Source organism: Puma concolor, chromosome B2 (genome assembly GCF_028749965.1).
Source record: "Puma concolor isolate L17-30 chromosome B2, mPumCon1.1.hap2, whole genome shotgun sequence".
NCBI lineage: Eukaryota > Metazoa > Chordata > Mammalia > Carnivora > Felidae > Puma > Puma concolor.
In genome coordinates this window covers 125,226,789-125,241,812 of record NC_141671.1, presented here as the reverse complement: position 1 = coordinate 125,241,812, position 15,024 = coordinate 125,226,789, and the positions used below count along the sequence as shown (strand labels likewise).

The 15,024-nt window shown below is 38.6% G+C and overlaps 1 protein-coding gene across 3 annotated transcripts in view; it reads left to right on the top strand.

The window, feature by feature from the left end:
• The window catches only part of MAP3K5 (mitogen-activated protein kinase kinase kinase 5), a 210,667-nt gene that overhangs the window by 132,058 nt on the left and 63,585 nt on the right, over positions 1-15,024 (top strand). For all 3 annotated transcript variants that reach the window (XM_025926112.2, XM_086707946.1, XM_086707947.1), the window contains exons 12-14: positions 7,034-7,083; positions 9,522-9,617; positions 12,557-12,638. In XM_025926112.2, coding sequence (XP_025781897.1) covers positions 7,034-7,083; positions 9,522-9,617; positions 12,557-12,638 — 228 coding nt within the window. The remainder of the gene's footprint in view (positions 1-7,033; positions 7,084-9,521; positions 9,618-12,556; positions 12,639-15,024) is intronic.

Below are 15,024 nucleotides of genomic sequence, written 5' to 3'. Positions count from 1 at the left end.
TACTTATGTCCTATAATATAAAATTTGTTAAACATGGATTATGAATTTCATTCACTTAATAAAATAACTGAACCTATTTGCATTTTTATTTTAGATGGCATAACCATCTAAAGTAAGCCTGAAATTAGAAGATTATTTTGTTTTGTAAACTCATGTTATAAATTAAATTATATTTCAGAGAACTGATCTTAATATATATGACTTACAAGATGCCTTTTTTTGAAATTATATATATATATATATATTTTTTTTTAAGTTTATTTTTGTGTGAGAGAGACAGCACAAGCAGGGGAATGGCAGAAAGCAAGGGTGACACAGAATCTGAAGCAGGCTCCAGTCTCTGAGCGGTCAGCACAGAGCCCGACGCAAGGCTCCAACCCATGAACCGCAAGATCATGACCTGAGCTGAAGGCAGACACTTAGCTTAGTGAGCCATCCAGGCGCCCCTAAGTTATATTTATTTATTTTGACAGAGAGAGAGCAAGTGAGCATGAGCAGGGGAGGGACAGAGAGGCAGAGGGAGAGAGAGAATCCCAAGCAGGCTCCGCACTGTCAGCATGGAGCCCAACGCACAGCTCAAACCCATGAACCATTAGCTCATAACCTGAGCTGAAATCAAGAGTTGGGTACTCAACTAAGCCACCCAGGCGCCCCAAAAGAAGTGTATCATAATTCTAGGGAGCCTATCATAATAATGCCACTCTAGTCCTACCCGAGTATGATTATAGTTAGCATTCCATGACACTGTTGGGTTATCTAAGCAGCTGCTCAATTTCACATTAGTCACTGGCTCCATGTGCTGACACAATATGAGCAGGACTGTGTTGCCTTGGCTTTCAGAAGGGTCTGAAATGCTCTCATTTCCACTCCTCACAGTCATTTGGATAACCCTTTCCACTTCTGTATTTTATTAGTTTTAATATGTGTACAAATCCTACTATTTTTTAAAAATAGAAAAATTTCAAGACTTGATTCCAGTTCATAGGATAAACCGCAGAAATGAGAGAAGACGTGTGGCAAAGTAGTTTTGTGAGGTTTTTGGTAATTGTTTTCCAAAATACCCTTATAATTTTCCTTACCAATCATCCATGCACTCAACACATATTTACAGAGCACTTACTCTGTGACAGGCACTACCAGGCACTGTGTTAGGCAGTAAGGAAACAGATGTGTACAAAATAAGCGAAATTTCTGCCTTTCTACTCAAGCAGTAAATAAATAAATATAGAAGTGTATTCAATGATGAATGTGATACAGCACAAAAGGGGGAATTAGGACGTACAGTTAGAGAAATGGGCTTGCAATTTTTAGAAATGTCAATTTCAATGTTTTTAAATGTCTTTGAGTCAACAGTCCTGGGTTTAAGTCCTATCTCTGCCCTTGGCAACATGGCTTCTGCATGTTGCAGTATCTTTATTTTTAGAATGGTATAGTAGTAATATCCATCTCAAAAGGTTATTGTTAAAATTAAATGAAATAGTATAGGTAGGGTATAATTGCACAGAGCCTGACATGTAATAAGTGTTGTTTTCACAACAATAAAATTTATGGCAAAACACATATGAACTAATCCCTAACCTATCCCTTAGAACTTAACCTGGCTTAGCTCTTTAGATGAAATAGCAGCAATCATTTGGGAGGTTGTTGGCATCATATTAGGGCACCGTGATATTGAGATTTATAGTAAGAAATAAATATTTGGTCTTCATCTCTTTCTGGCACAGATTTCCTAAAACCCTTAGAATTTCCTAAGTGCTGAAAGCCATCTCTGTTTTTTTGTTTTGTTTTTTGTTATGTTAATAAGGTGACTTTTGGATCCACCTAAGGATGAGACCTGGATGCCAAGAGCACCAACTATAGGATTAGAGGGTTAGAACTTCCAGTCCCACCCCCTGGCCTCTGGGGAGGGGAAAGGGGAGAGGTTGAATCCATTTCCAATGGCCAGTGGATTTAATCAGTCATCCCTATGTCATGAAGCCCCCGTAAAAAACCCAAAAAGGGCGGGGTTCAAAGAGCTTCCAGGTGGGTGAACATGTGGAGATTTGGGCAGAATGGTGCCCCTGGAGGGGTCATGGAAGCTCTTAGCCCTTTCTCCATACTTTGCCCCATGTAACTCTTCCACCTGGCTATTTCCTGAGTCATATCCTTTTATAATAAACCAGTAATCTAATAAGTAAAATGTTTTCCTGAGATCTGTGAGCCACTCTAACAAATTAATCAAACACAAGGAGTGGGGGGGGGGGTCCTTGGAACCCCAATTAATAGCTGGCATGATGACATAACTCCAGGTGGAGTTGTTTAGAGACAGAATTGAGAATAACTAATAATAACTAATAATAATAACCATGTATATATGTTGTTAACGTTGTTTTAAAGTACACAGTGTGTCATTCACATTATTTTAAAGTATATGCCTCTATGTTCTCACAAGCAGACTTAATCCTGCAGTTGAAACTACAAAATCTAAAGAGAGGTTAGGAAACATGAACATTATTATCTGGGAGAGGAGATTTTCAAAGGCTCGATTGGAAAGAGCAAGGTTATCCAAGGACACTTGGAAACAGAATGGGGCTAAAGGAATTAGCAATTAGCAGGGCCAGGAGAATGAGTAGACAGCCAGAAGACAGAAAAAGAACAGAAAGTAAGCCAGAGATTTTTGGAAAATGAGTACTATTTCCAGCTAGTTGTCTGGAAGTTCTTTGTTGAGTACAGTTAGCCTTGTATTGACTCTCTTATGTTTTGTGACATTTGTAGAGATTTTTGCATTATGCTAAGAAGTCAATATATGAGGATGTAAAAGAGTGCGTTAGGAAGAGTTATGGATTTAGGCTGTGAGTTATCCAGTTTCTACTTTTACCATCCTTTGATCAAGAAGAATGACATTTGCATTGTCCCCACGGCGCTAAAAATTCTCCGTGTTCAAAAATTTAAGCTTTTTAAAATAAGTTTCTGTTTGAACGTATGTCGATTTCTTTGCAAACCCTAGCTCTATCCATAGCGTGTTCATTACCACTGTTATTTCCCTATTATTTAAAATAGAAGTATGGGTCAGGGGCATTAAGGAATCTACTCCTGAAATCATTGTTGCACTGTATGCTAACTAACTTGCATGTAAATTTAAAAAATAAATTAAAAAAATTAAAAACAAATAAAATAGAAGTGACGCCACTGGAATGAGGATATGCAATACAATAACTCAGCATTATATGAGTTTCAAGCAACTGTAATAACTATAATTAAATAACAGATAAACAACAGGGGTATCGGTCTGATGTTAAACAAGAAATGGATTCTTTTTGTCACAGAATGTTTTAAATTTTTTTCTAAAGGTAGAATAGAGAGTGTTGCTTTTCATTTATCATGTTTCCTTACTCCCCTCAGTATTTTCTTTCTAACATGCAGAGTGAACAGTTACATGAGCTGGTAAACACTTTGTACTGCAACTGTCAAAATGTTAAGATCATTATACTAATTCCTAAGAGTTCAGGGACTCTTAGAGGGTTACTCTCCGTCAAGAACCAAATAAATTGAGATCCTAATCTTTTAACAGTTCTCTCTTTGTTCAATGGATGGTTGCTGCTTAAAGTCAAGTTAGTACTTGAAGAAAGTCTGGATGTGCACAGGAAAGAAAAGCTTAGACTGAGGAAGAAAGTTATTTCTGAGATATTTTAAACAGTTCTCATTTAGAATCCTTTCCTTTTTTGTTTTTTTAATTAAAATTTTTCGTAATGTTTATTTATGTTTGAGAGAGAGACAGAGAGAGGGACAGAATGGGAGTGGGGGAGAGGAGAGAGAGAGGGCGACACAGAATCCAAAGCAGGCTCCAGGCTCTGAGCTGTCCACCCAGAGCCCAACGTGGGGCTCAAGCTCACAAACTGTGAGATCGTGACCTGAGCCAAAGTTGGACACCCAACCAACTGAGCCACCCAGGGGCCCCCTAGAATCCTTTCCTTTTTTAAAGTCTAAGCATTCCTGGCCTATCAGGTGGTTTCTCAGAAGAAGATATCAGGCATCAGGGTCCCAGTGGAATATGAAGTGCTGACCTTCCTCCAGCTCCGGCCATGGCCACTCGGAGAAGACCCGGGAAATTTATGATTCTATACAATTTTTTTTCGAGAGAGAGCATGAGCGGGGGGAGGGGCACAAGGAGAGGGAGAGAGAATCCCAAGCAGGCTCCACGCTCATCGTGGAGCCCGATTCAGGGCTTTATCCCAGGACGCTGAAATCATGACCCAAACTGAAATCAAGAGTCAGACACTCAACCAACTGAGCCACCTAGGCAGATTCTAGATTTCGATGATATAATAGTCTCATCCATCAAGGATGCTTTTAGCTATAAAGCTCCCAACTAATAGTGGCTTGAGTAATAAGGAAACGTTATCTTGCATAACAAGAATTCTGGGAGGTAGGAGGTCATTCTGGGGGTAATTTCAGTGGCTTAATGGTGTCAGAATTCTGAATTGGCTTCTCTATATGCTCTCGGTTTTTCTTTCCTGGTCTCAAATAGCAGTTCCAAGCATGAATTCACACTGACAGCATGCAAAGGAAAAGGGTCAGGCCCTCTCCTTTGTACCAAAAATTACATCATGTATTCATGCCTAGACCAGTCATGAACAAGGAGAATGGACTTACCTCACCAATTTAGACCAATCAGTTTCCCCATCCCTAAACACTGCCACCTGAACTTGAACAAAATTTAGTTTTTGTTAGCAAAGAAGGAAAAGCGTGTCCGTTGTCTAAGGAACCAACAGTGTCTGCCAATGTGTAACTCCTGCCGCCTTAGCTCAAAATTAATTCCCAGTCCCTACTCTTGTCCTAGCTGGGGCATAGGATCTGAGGCAAACCAGTTCCACAATATGGTACTTGTGCTGTTTAAATTAGATTGAGTGTGGTTTAGGGCTTGTGGAGGCTAATTATTCCAGCCCTGCCTCTGGCTGTCCTTTTCCCTGGATTCCCAGACGGGTCCCAGGAACCTGTTAAATCCACGGGTTGTCTTTGTGACTCACCACCGCCTCCATGTGGTGAGTCCCAGTAGTGAGGGAGCTGGGGAGGTAGGCCTCCTCATTCTAGATCACTCCATCTCAGACCCTGGACTTTTTACACTGCTAACAGGGAGCATTCACTGGCAGCACTTGGAAACTTTCAGGAATCTAACATTCTGGAAATGCTGTTCTCCTTTCCTGTAAAACCGGCCCTATCAATCTGGGAAATCCCTCCTTGGCTGTTCCCAGCACAGGACTGATAGAAGATAGGTTTTACCTGTGGTGTCCTATGGGTGTTCATCAGTTGCCCTGTTTAGTTGCAACTACTGCTGCATTAGTTTTGCATTCAACCCCCACCTCCTGATCTTGGACGTGGCCTTGGAAAGCAGCTCAGTTGCAGGATCTGAGGATAAGGCTGCATTGTATGCAAGTAGTGTGCAGGTAACAGCTGCAGTTCCTGGGTCACGTATATTTAGAAGGTCACCTGAGGCCAACAGGATTTAGAAGCAACTTTCCAAATTACCAGCTGAAGCTGCAGGCTGCTATTTTAATTTAACTCCCTCTGTACTCTGGTTAAGAGAGCCACATTCCATGAGCACCTTCCTATGGTCTCTTCCTTCCCTGGGCTTCATGCACAACATTTGCTCTGTGTTAATTCAGGTCACCTACCCGTGACCTGACTGGTGTGCATCGAAACTAGTTTTTTTAGTAAATCTCCTTTGGGCTTGGGAGGATCTATTTTTATTTTAAGTTGCATGGTTGTAGCAAAGCACTAGGTGCTGTGGTTATAAATTGTGGCTTTTTGATTTGCTTCAGCCAAAAGGAGAGTTCTGGTCCACCTCAGAACCACAAGCTTCCTTACTCATTTCACTAGCCCAGCCAAGACCGCAAGTTCCGGGCAGTATTTTAAGTGGGTGGGTAAGAGCTTCTTTTCCTGGTTGTTTCACATTTACAGAATTGAATTGCCATCTGAATTGACTGTTGCATAGCACTTGCTAAACTTGGACATGTGTATCAACTATTTTATTTCTATTAAAATATTTATGTTGTCAATTTCATATTGTTATCAGATGTATTTTTGCAGGGAATGTGATCCATCATGTAATTTATTTAAAGACATGAATTTAATACTCATCAGACTTAGCTTTAGTAATAAACTCAAAAAATAAATTTCCACAATTTTTTTTCACCTTGGCCCCAAATCACCCATGTTTATCATATGACAATCAAATTTTTTATGGGCAAACTTTATTAGTATATTGAATTTTGCATAAATTAGATAACACACTGTAGCTAAGATGTATACTATATACATGTGTGTACATATATACTTGCTATAGGGGTGCCCGGGTGGCTCAGTTAGTTAAGCATCCAACTTTGGCTCAGGTCATGATCTCACGGTTCGTGGGTTTGAGCCCCGCATCAGGCTCTGTGCTGGTAGCTCAGAGCCTGAAGCCTGCTTCAGTTTCTGTGTCTCCCTTTCTCTCTGCCCCTCCCTCACTCATGCCCTGTCTCTCATAAATGAATAAACATTAAAAATTTTAAGAGAAAAGGGCTAACCTCATTTTCTGAAGAAATAGAACCACCATTTCAGTTAGAAAATGTAACTAAATATCATTCATAAATAATCATCTTTAAAACCTTGCAGAACTTGATTCAAATTAATGTTTTTATTTCTCAGAAAAGAAATATTACTCAGCTGTAATTGAATTATCTTGATCACTGGGTTTTTTATTTAAAAAATTAAGGCACAGCAGTTATTAGGTTAATCTGCTAAAAATCAAGTTTTAGAATTTAATGAGACTAATTCTCCTAGATTCTCTTGGAAGCTATTTTATTGAAGCACAGAAATTATTAAATAGAGTAAACATCACCCTTGTGGCTTGAAAATGAATTACAATTTCCATCCAGATAATTTGTTCATGAAGAATTATGTACTAGGAAAAATTACTGTGTATATTATTTTAAAATAATGAAACCAAATTATTATGTTATTTTCATTATGATGACTCAACATTTCTTGTTCTTGTTGTTCTTCCCCTGTGTTCTAGAAAGGTATACATGAGTGGAATTTTAGTGCTTCTTCTGTCAGGGGAGTGAGGTAAGTTTCCTTGGCACATGTTTTTTTTTTTCTTTTTTTACTTAGAAGACAATAGAACTTTTAGTCAGGATTTAAAAATGCAAAGAACTTCAAGAATCCTCTATTGATGAAAATGCTCAACCGTTTCTATCTCTATTATAAAAAGACTTGCAACCAAAACTTTCACTGTTAGTTGAACTGACTCTGCTTGTCACCTGCTCCAAATATGGAGACTGAGGGATAAATGTGGACTGTGGACCAGGATCAAGGTGTAGATAAAAGTGAGCTATTTGGGTCCTCTCTAGCTGGTTGAGCTGTTGGTGTATGTGATAGGATGGTTTTCCGGTCTTTTTGGTGTTTCAGGAATTAATCTCCTGTTAGGTGGAGCCAAAAAACTACATGCCATCTATCAGGTTGCATATCCTGTAGTTAACATTAATGTGACTGTTAAAGAGACTATAGGGAATTTATTTTTTAAAAACTTTTCCTGAGGTCGCTGTTAATGAGGTGTTCCTGAAATTCTAGTGGCTCACTTCAGTGGTTCAGTTCTGACATTGCCATCATAATGCCAGTGGTTCAGGAAATACCAGTTCCTGGGGTATAGAAATGAGATTTTTTTTTTTAGAAGCAAGAACCACTGGTTAAACATTTAAACACTTGTTATATAGAAGCTCAGTCTAAAAACCAGCTCTTGGAAATTTCAGGCCAAATTAGTTGTGTTTACTATTTATTTCCACATAATAGAAATGAGAAGAAGCAGATTTCTGCAGGCCAGTTATGCAATACCCTGTTGCTTGTGGCATAATAATAATTGGTTTTGATGGAGCATGAACTGCTAGAGCCGTCTGAGTCACTGATAATTGGAGTTTGCCTGGTAAAACCACCTGTTACCTCATGAAGGATCTGAACAGAAGCAAGCAAGATAATAGACTGACTCATTATATACCTTTCCAACCCAGCCTTCTCAAATAAAGTTTTACTCTCTTAATATTTAATTTTTAAAACCAGTCATCAGGAAGGCACTCGTTTATTGCTGCGTTTTTAAGCAGTTTATGAAAGTATGGTAATATAAATTCCATTTTATCGTATCTATTTTCCAGGAACGTTTTTTTAAATTTAAGTATGGCATCACTACATACGTCTTTGTTGTGACTTACAGCATATACGTAGAATGCTTCTTTCTATGTGGCTGTTGCCGGTTTCTGTGTTGAGAAACTCAAGCTGTAGTTCATGGCTTCAAAGAGAGCTAACTACTCTTGGCTTCCTTCTTGATAAAGAGATAACAAACTACAGAGAAAAATCCAACTAAGTCAGCAGTTGGTCTTGCATCCCCTCAGGATTTGCTCAGCTCAGTCAATGGGCATTTTACTGAGACACCAGGTGTTTGTCAAATGTTGAGTCCTATTCTGCTAAGAATACAACAGTGACCACAACATGAACTCCCACTCTCAAAGAGGTCACAACCCAGCCTCATAACATTTAACAGCTAATGACAAGAGCTACTACTGAGATGACCGCGAGATGAGCAATGATAGATGTAAATGTTCAAGGAGCAGAGGTGCAAGAGAAAGTCTTTCTGTTGAAGGTAGACACAGGGAAGGGAGAGGGTAAGATCTAAGCTGGGCCTTGAATGATGAATAGAATTTCTTTACAGAGTCAAAAATGATGTGCATCCCAAATGCAAAGGCATAAATTAGGGATTGGCAACCTACAGCCCACAGGCCAAATATGGCCCGCTGCCCGTTTTTGTAAAGTTTTATTGGAACCCAGCCACGTTCATTTCATTTGTGTATTGTCTAAGGCTGCTCCAACAACAAAACTGAGTAGTTTGGCCTGCAAAATCTGAAACATTTACTCTCTGGCCCATGTCAGAAAAATTTTGCTAACCTTTGGCATAAAATAGCATGGCCTGATGGTAAACTCAGAATTATTTCAGTTGCTATAAAATCACTTGCTGAGTCAAAACCAAGTGCTGTTTCACATTTCTTCACGCCTCTAAAATCTCGACACTGATGAGGTGCTTTTATTGCCTCCACACATTGCCTTCTTAGCTTTGGAAACATTTCATTGTTCTACAGATGCCATAGCGCCAGAATCACGGAGCCCACCCAGCCAGTTGATACTTAGCTTTTCCTCCGATCACGCAGGGTAGTGGTATGGCAGCCAGGACGCCTTTCCCCTGTAAGCTGGAGGGATAAATAGCTTAGGTGTCCTTCAGGCATGCCAGAGCAGCCCTGTCTGCTGATATAGGTAAAAGGACAATTCTCAGACTATGAACTAATTTTAGTATCGTGCTATGGGGAACATCACTTCTTCAAGGGCTCTTTATATCTGTCTGTTACAAACAACAATGGTGTCATAACTGGGATTAGATATAAAATGTACTTATTTTTCATTACAAATTCATAGAAGCAAGAAGCATAGTTATTTCCCTGAATAATTCTTTTTGTTTGTTTCAGTATTTCTAAATTTGAAGAACGATGCTGTTTTCTTTATGTGCTTCATAATTCTGACGATTTCCAAATCTATTTCTGTACAGAACTTCATTGTAAAAAGTACGTATTAGTCATTGTTTATGTGTAAAAAATACTGTTCTTACCTGATCATTATTTTTAATTAATGAGCGAGCATGTAAGGAATTCATGGCCATCTGGTTATATAAATATTGCATTTAGGCTAACATCTTATAATTACGGGGTATGTTTAACAATCAGAGAATGGAGGAGGGGAGTCTCTTTAATAAATCAAGCTTTCTCTTAGTCATAATTAATTTTTCCAAAGACAAAACATTAACCAAGACTTACCAGTTAATTGCCTGATACTATGTCACATTTTTAAAGTGTTCACTTATTACAATATATTATTATCAAAATTTTCATTCTTGAATTCTTTTGGATAATCTCACCATTGTCTACAACAGTGGCTCTTAACCCTAGTTTATAGTGGAATCACTTGATGCACTTAAAAAACTGCCTGGGCCCTACCCCTGACTAATTATGTTGGATTTTCTGGTGGGGGTGCAGCTCGAGTTAAGAGCTAGTTATATGATATACACCAATAAAAGATAATCCAAAAATCCATGGACTGGATTGGACTGTGTTTCTGTGAACCTCCCTGGGTATATTTCCCTTGGGCTAATACTTAAGGACTTCATGTTCCCTTGGAGCACAGTTGACTGATGGTGGGGATCTAGGAAAGTGAGTGACAATTTTTAAACCAAAGTGCAGGTAAAAGCCAGCTTGGACTTAAAATTTTGCTTAGGGCTTTTCTTATTCAAATAATCACTATTTGACCCCATTGTAAATGACTAATATACTGATTACAGTATATAGTCAGTCATTTTTATCTTGATACAAGAAAAAATGTTTGTTTACTCCATAATTCTTGGCTATAGTTTTATCTTTATTATTGTAAAATATGTAGTAAAAAGACTTGGAAATAAGAAATAATTCCTAGCACATGTATGGTCTACTTTTCTACTTAAATTCTCAAGGCTACTGATTTGTTTCTATGATCATTATAGCTCAGATTTATGGAGTACTTACTCTGGACCTAATATCTATTTTAATCTTCAAATGAAAACTTAGGTAGGTAATATTAATATCTTCATTGAAAAGAATTTTTTAAAAAATGGCATCTTGGAGAGCCTAAAACCATATATAGCCAAAAAATGTAAAATCTGGGATTTGGACAAGCACATGTGACTCTAGAATCTAGTTTCCTAAAAATTACATTGTGTTCCCATCCCACTGTATTATATTCTGCTTAGAGATGTACATGTTGAAAAACTGTGTGACTAGCTGATGGAAGTCTTCACCCCATATCTTAAAGTCTGTCTTTTGGGGAGCCTGGGTGGCTCAGTTGGTTGAGCATCCAACTTCAGCTCAGGTCATGATCTCACAGCTCGTGGGTTCAAGCCCCCCATCGGGCTCTGTGCTGACAGCTCGGAGCCTGGAGCCTGCTTCGGATTCTGTGTCTTCCTCTTTCTCTGCCCCTACGCCACTCGCATTCTGTCTCTGTCTCTCTCAAAAATAAATAAACATTTAAAAAAATTTTTAAAAAATGTCTGTCTTTAAAGCCAGAATTTTTTTTAGGTCTTTAACTTTCTTCTTCCTCTTGGTTGAATTTGCTTTTATCTTTAACTCATCAGGATGTTTAATCTTCATCAGAGCATACTGTTATTCTGATCATGCTTGGGAACTTCTTTTTCTTGTCATTGACTGCCAAGAAATGTGTAGAGAGAAAGGAAGAGTCGCACTCCAGAGATAGACTCCAAACTCCCAAATGGGCTTTGTCTATTTTGTTCCTTGTCACAGTTCCAAAGGCCAGAATAGTTTTTGATCCTTGTAGATACTCTATAAGTATGGAGTACTTGTTGGATGGATGGATGGATGGATGGATGGGTGGTTGGATGGTTAGATGGTGGATGGTTTAAAAAAGAGGTACAGAGATAAAAAAGGTTCTGAGTTGTGGTAGGTAGACTTTTCTTATCCCACATAACCTGCTCTTCTCTTGGGTTGGCAGTGCAGAGCATGACCTGCCTGTGAGATCATCAGCCCCTGATGATGATAGTACCTCCCTTGCTTTAAGTCTATGAACCCTTAGCATCTCCTTCGAATAGACTAGACACAGCTAGCATTATAGGGGCTAATCTGTTTCTTGCTATAACTATTTTTCTTGCCTCTGAAATGGTCTACAAGAAAAAACAAAAAAAAAAAAAAAACAAAAAACAAACTTCACAAGAAGAGCTCCTGAAGAAAATGTCACCAAAAGAGGGGTGGCTTCTTTTACAAACCTATAAGCCAGCCAGCCCTAATTCACATCAGTGTTTTGTAGGTTGTTTTTATGGGACACCATATTTATGATAATGGAGGCAAAATGAGTTCAATATCTCAGATGAAATGTTGATACAACAAATAGTCACCTCAGAATTTAGAGACACTATTCCAGAATATGGGTATTTTTGTTAAGTCCCATTTTAAATAAGAATATTACCATCAGCAAAACAATAATAGCTAATATGTAGTGAGTGAAGTCTGCTAAGCACTTTATAAGTACTACATCAACTCATCTTCATAACAGCCTTTAATATGACACTTCTGAGGTCCCCACTTTGTAATTAAGAGGTGAGGCTCAGAGAGGTGGAAGAGCCCACCCAAAATCACACAAATGCAATCTTGGCCTGATATCCAAGTCCACATTCTTAACATTTCTATGAGTTTGTCGAGCTTCATTGTTCTAATTCTATAATACATTACATTACTATTATTTGAAGTGAGGCATTAGGTCAGAAATTTCTAGACAGTCCTACCAACCTGTGTTTTCCCTTTTGGAAAATCACATTTTTCATACTGATACCAATAGTTTGTTCACTGCCTGATTTTAGAAAGTCTCTTAGCGCCCATGTTTTGCTCCGAAGCCATGCTGGAACATACTTGGGTTATATTTAACGTCAAACGTATTGCGAGTGACCACATACCAATTCTCATTGTAGGTTTTTTGAAATGGTGAACACCATTACCGAAGAGAAGGGGAGAAGCACAGAGGAAGGTGATTGTGAAGGTGACTCCTTGGAGGTAATCACTTCGGCTTCATGCCCGTCTTACAAAGTTTCTCTGCGGCTGTTTAAAAGATGAACTACTTAAAGCCTTACTGGGGAAAGCGTGCGCGCGCGCATGTGTCTGTGCGTGGAGGGGGCACGTAAGTGGTGGTGAAAGGTGGGGAGCGCAGCTAGAGTCTATGAGCTTTCTCTTAATGCTCAAGGCAACTTCTTCTAGAACCCCTTGTTAAAAAACAGCTAAAAAGCAAACATTGGAGAACTCTTATCTGGGAATACTGAGTTTGTTTGTTTTGCTTATCTGTTAGTAACTATGCTTTATCTGTGAGGAGGTTGATTATGCTCAATGCACGGCCTGCAGGGCCCTTACATTTTTATTCTCCTCTGATAATACGTGCAACCCAAACAAGCACAATTCAGCGAAAATTCTGAATGACAAACCTGGTTGTGGCCCTCCTTTGTATACTGCACAGAGGACCTGGAACAACTACAGATTAATAGAATAAAGAGAGGAGGGTAGTACAAATTACCTGTAATGCCTGCCGTTCCTCTAAACGCAGTTCTCTGACTTCTGCCTCATGGACACAGGACACTGTAGACACCTATTCTAGATCATGTCCATTTTCTCTGTCATGGTTACTCTGTGGTAAAGACCTTCCTCACTGTGAGGGCCAGTGCTGGAGTGTCCCAGGAGTGCTGAGCACCTTCAGAAAGTGGACATTCCTCCAGGCCTGACAGTAGACCACCTTCTTCTCCAGGCTCCTCTCGGTGTTGGACTCGGAACAAAATTCTTAACCCAAGTAATACTAAAACTTACATTTCTTTTTTTTTGATGTTTATTTATTTATTTTTGAGAGAGAGAGAGCCAGCAGGGAATGGACAGAGAGAAAGAGAGAATCCCAAGCAGGCTTTATGCTGTCAGCACTGAGCCTGACATGGGGCTTGAACCCATGAACCCTGAGATCATGACCTAAGCTGAAATCAACATTTGGAGGTTTGAGCGACTTAGCCACCCAGGCTCCCCTACATTTCTAATGTTAAAGTGAAATAGAAGAAACTAGAGCACCAGTCTGACTGGAATACTTATTTACCAAATCACTTTGATAATGTCATCCCACATACTAGAATTTTTATAAAAACATTGAAGCAGTAGGGTAGAAGTTGAAAGAAAATTTAAATATAATAACCAAGTGTTAACTCTGTCTAGAGTTAAGTTCTATAATTACCTAGCAGTTGTATAGCTTTGATGTTTGTAGGTAAGCCTGAGGCTCGTTCATTCAAGTTATAAAAGGATGATAGACCTAATTTGGAAAAAAAAAAAATGTTTCCCAGTGCATTAGCTTGTTGTCTATTTAAGTAATGTTTTTTTTTAATTTTTTGTACATGTTTTACATTTTACAATTTTGTATTTTCTTTTTTTTAATTTTATTTTTTATTTTTTAAAAATTACGTCCAAATTAGTTAGCATATAGTGAAACAATGATTTCAGGAGTAGATTCCTTAATGCTCCTTACCCATTTAGCCCACCCCCCCCTCCCACAACCCCTCCAGTAACCCTCAGTTTGTTCTCCATATTTATGAATCTCTTCTGTTTTATCCCCCTCCCTGTTTTTTTATATTATTTTTGTTTCCCTTCCCTTATGTTCATCTGTTTTGTCTCTTAAAGTCTTCATATGAGTGAAGCCATGTGATTTTTGTCTTTCTCTGACTGACTAATTTCACTTAGCATAATACCCTCCAGTTCCATCCACGTAGTTGCAAATGGCAAGATTTCATTCTTTTTGATTGTCGAGTAATACTCCATTGTGTGTGTGTGTGTGTGTGTGTGTATATATATATATATATATACATATATATATATATATATACACACCACATCTTCTTTATCCATTCATCTGTCGATGGACATTTGGGCTCTTTCCATACGTTGGCTGTTGTTGATAGTGCTGCTATAAACATGGGGGTGCATGTGTCCCTTTTAAACAGCACACCTGTATCCCACAATTTTGTATTTTCTTATTTCAGTATTATGTTAGAAACTAGATCTCTAGGCTCCTACACCAGTGCTCTTTTACTATACCTCATTATCTCTGTTTTTACTTGGTTTAAATTTAGTCACTTGATACATAGCAACTACCAAGGTAAAAGGGAACAAAGACAATGAAAATGAAACACATCCATTAGTAAATACAAAATGATGACGTGAGTGGACTGGAAAATCCATAAAGTTCCTCTGCAGTGTCATAAAAAGGCTGGATTTTGTTCAACCAGTGATAGCTGTCCTTTACTTTATACCCTTCTTTGAGGAACTAAGTCTTACCAGAAATACACATAGCATAGCCAGGCTGTGGTAGCCATATGTCACAACTTGGTCTTCTTAATTGACTGAATCAACAGTCTAGAGA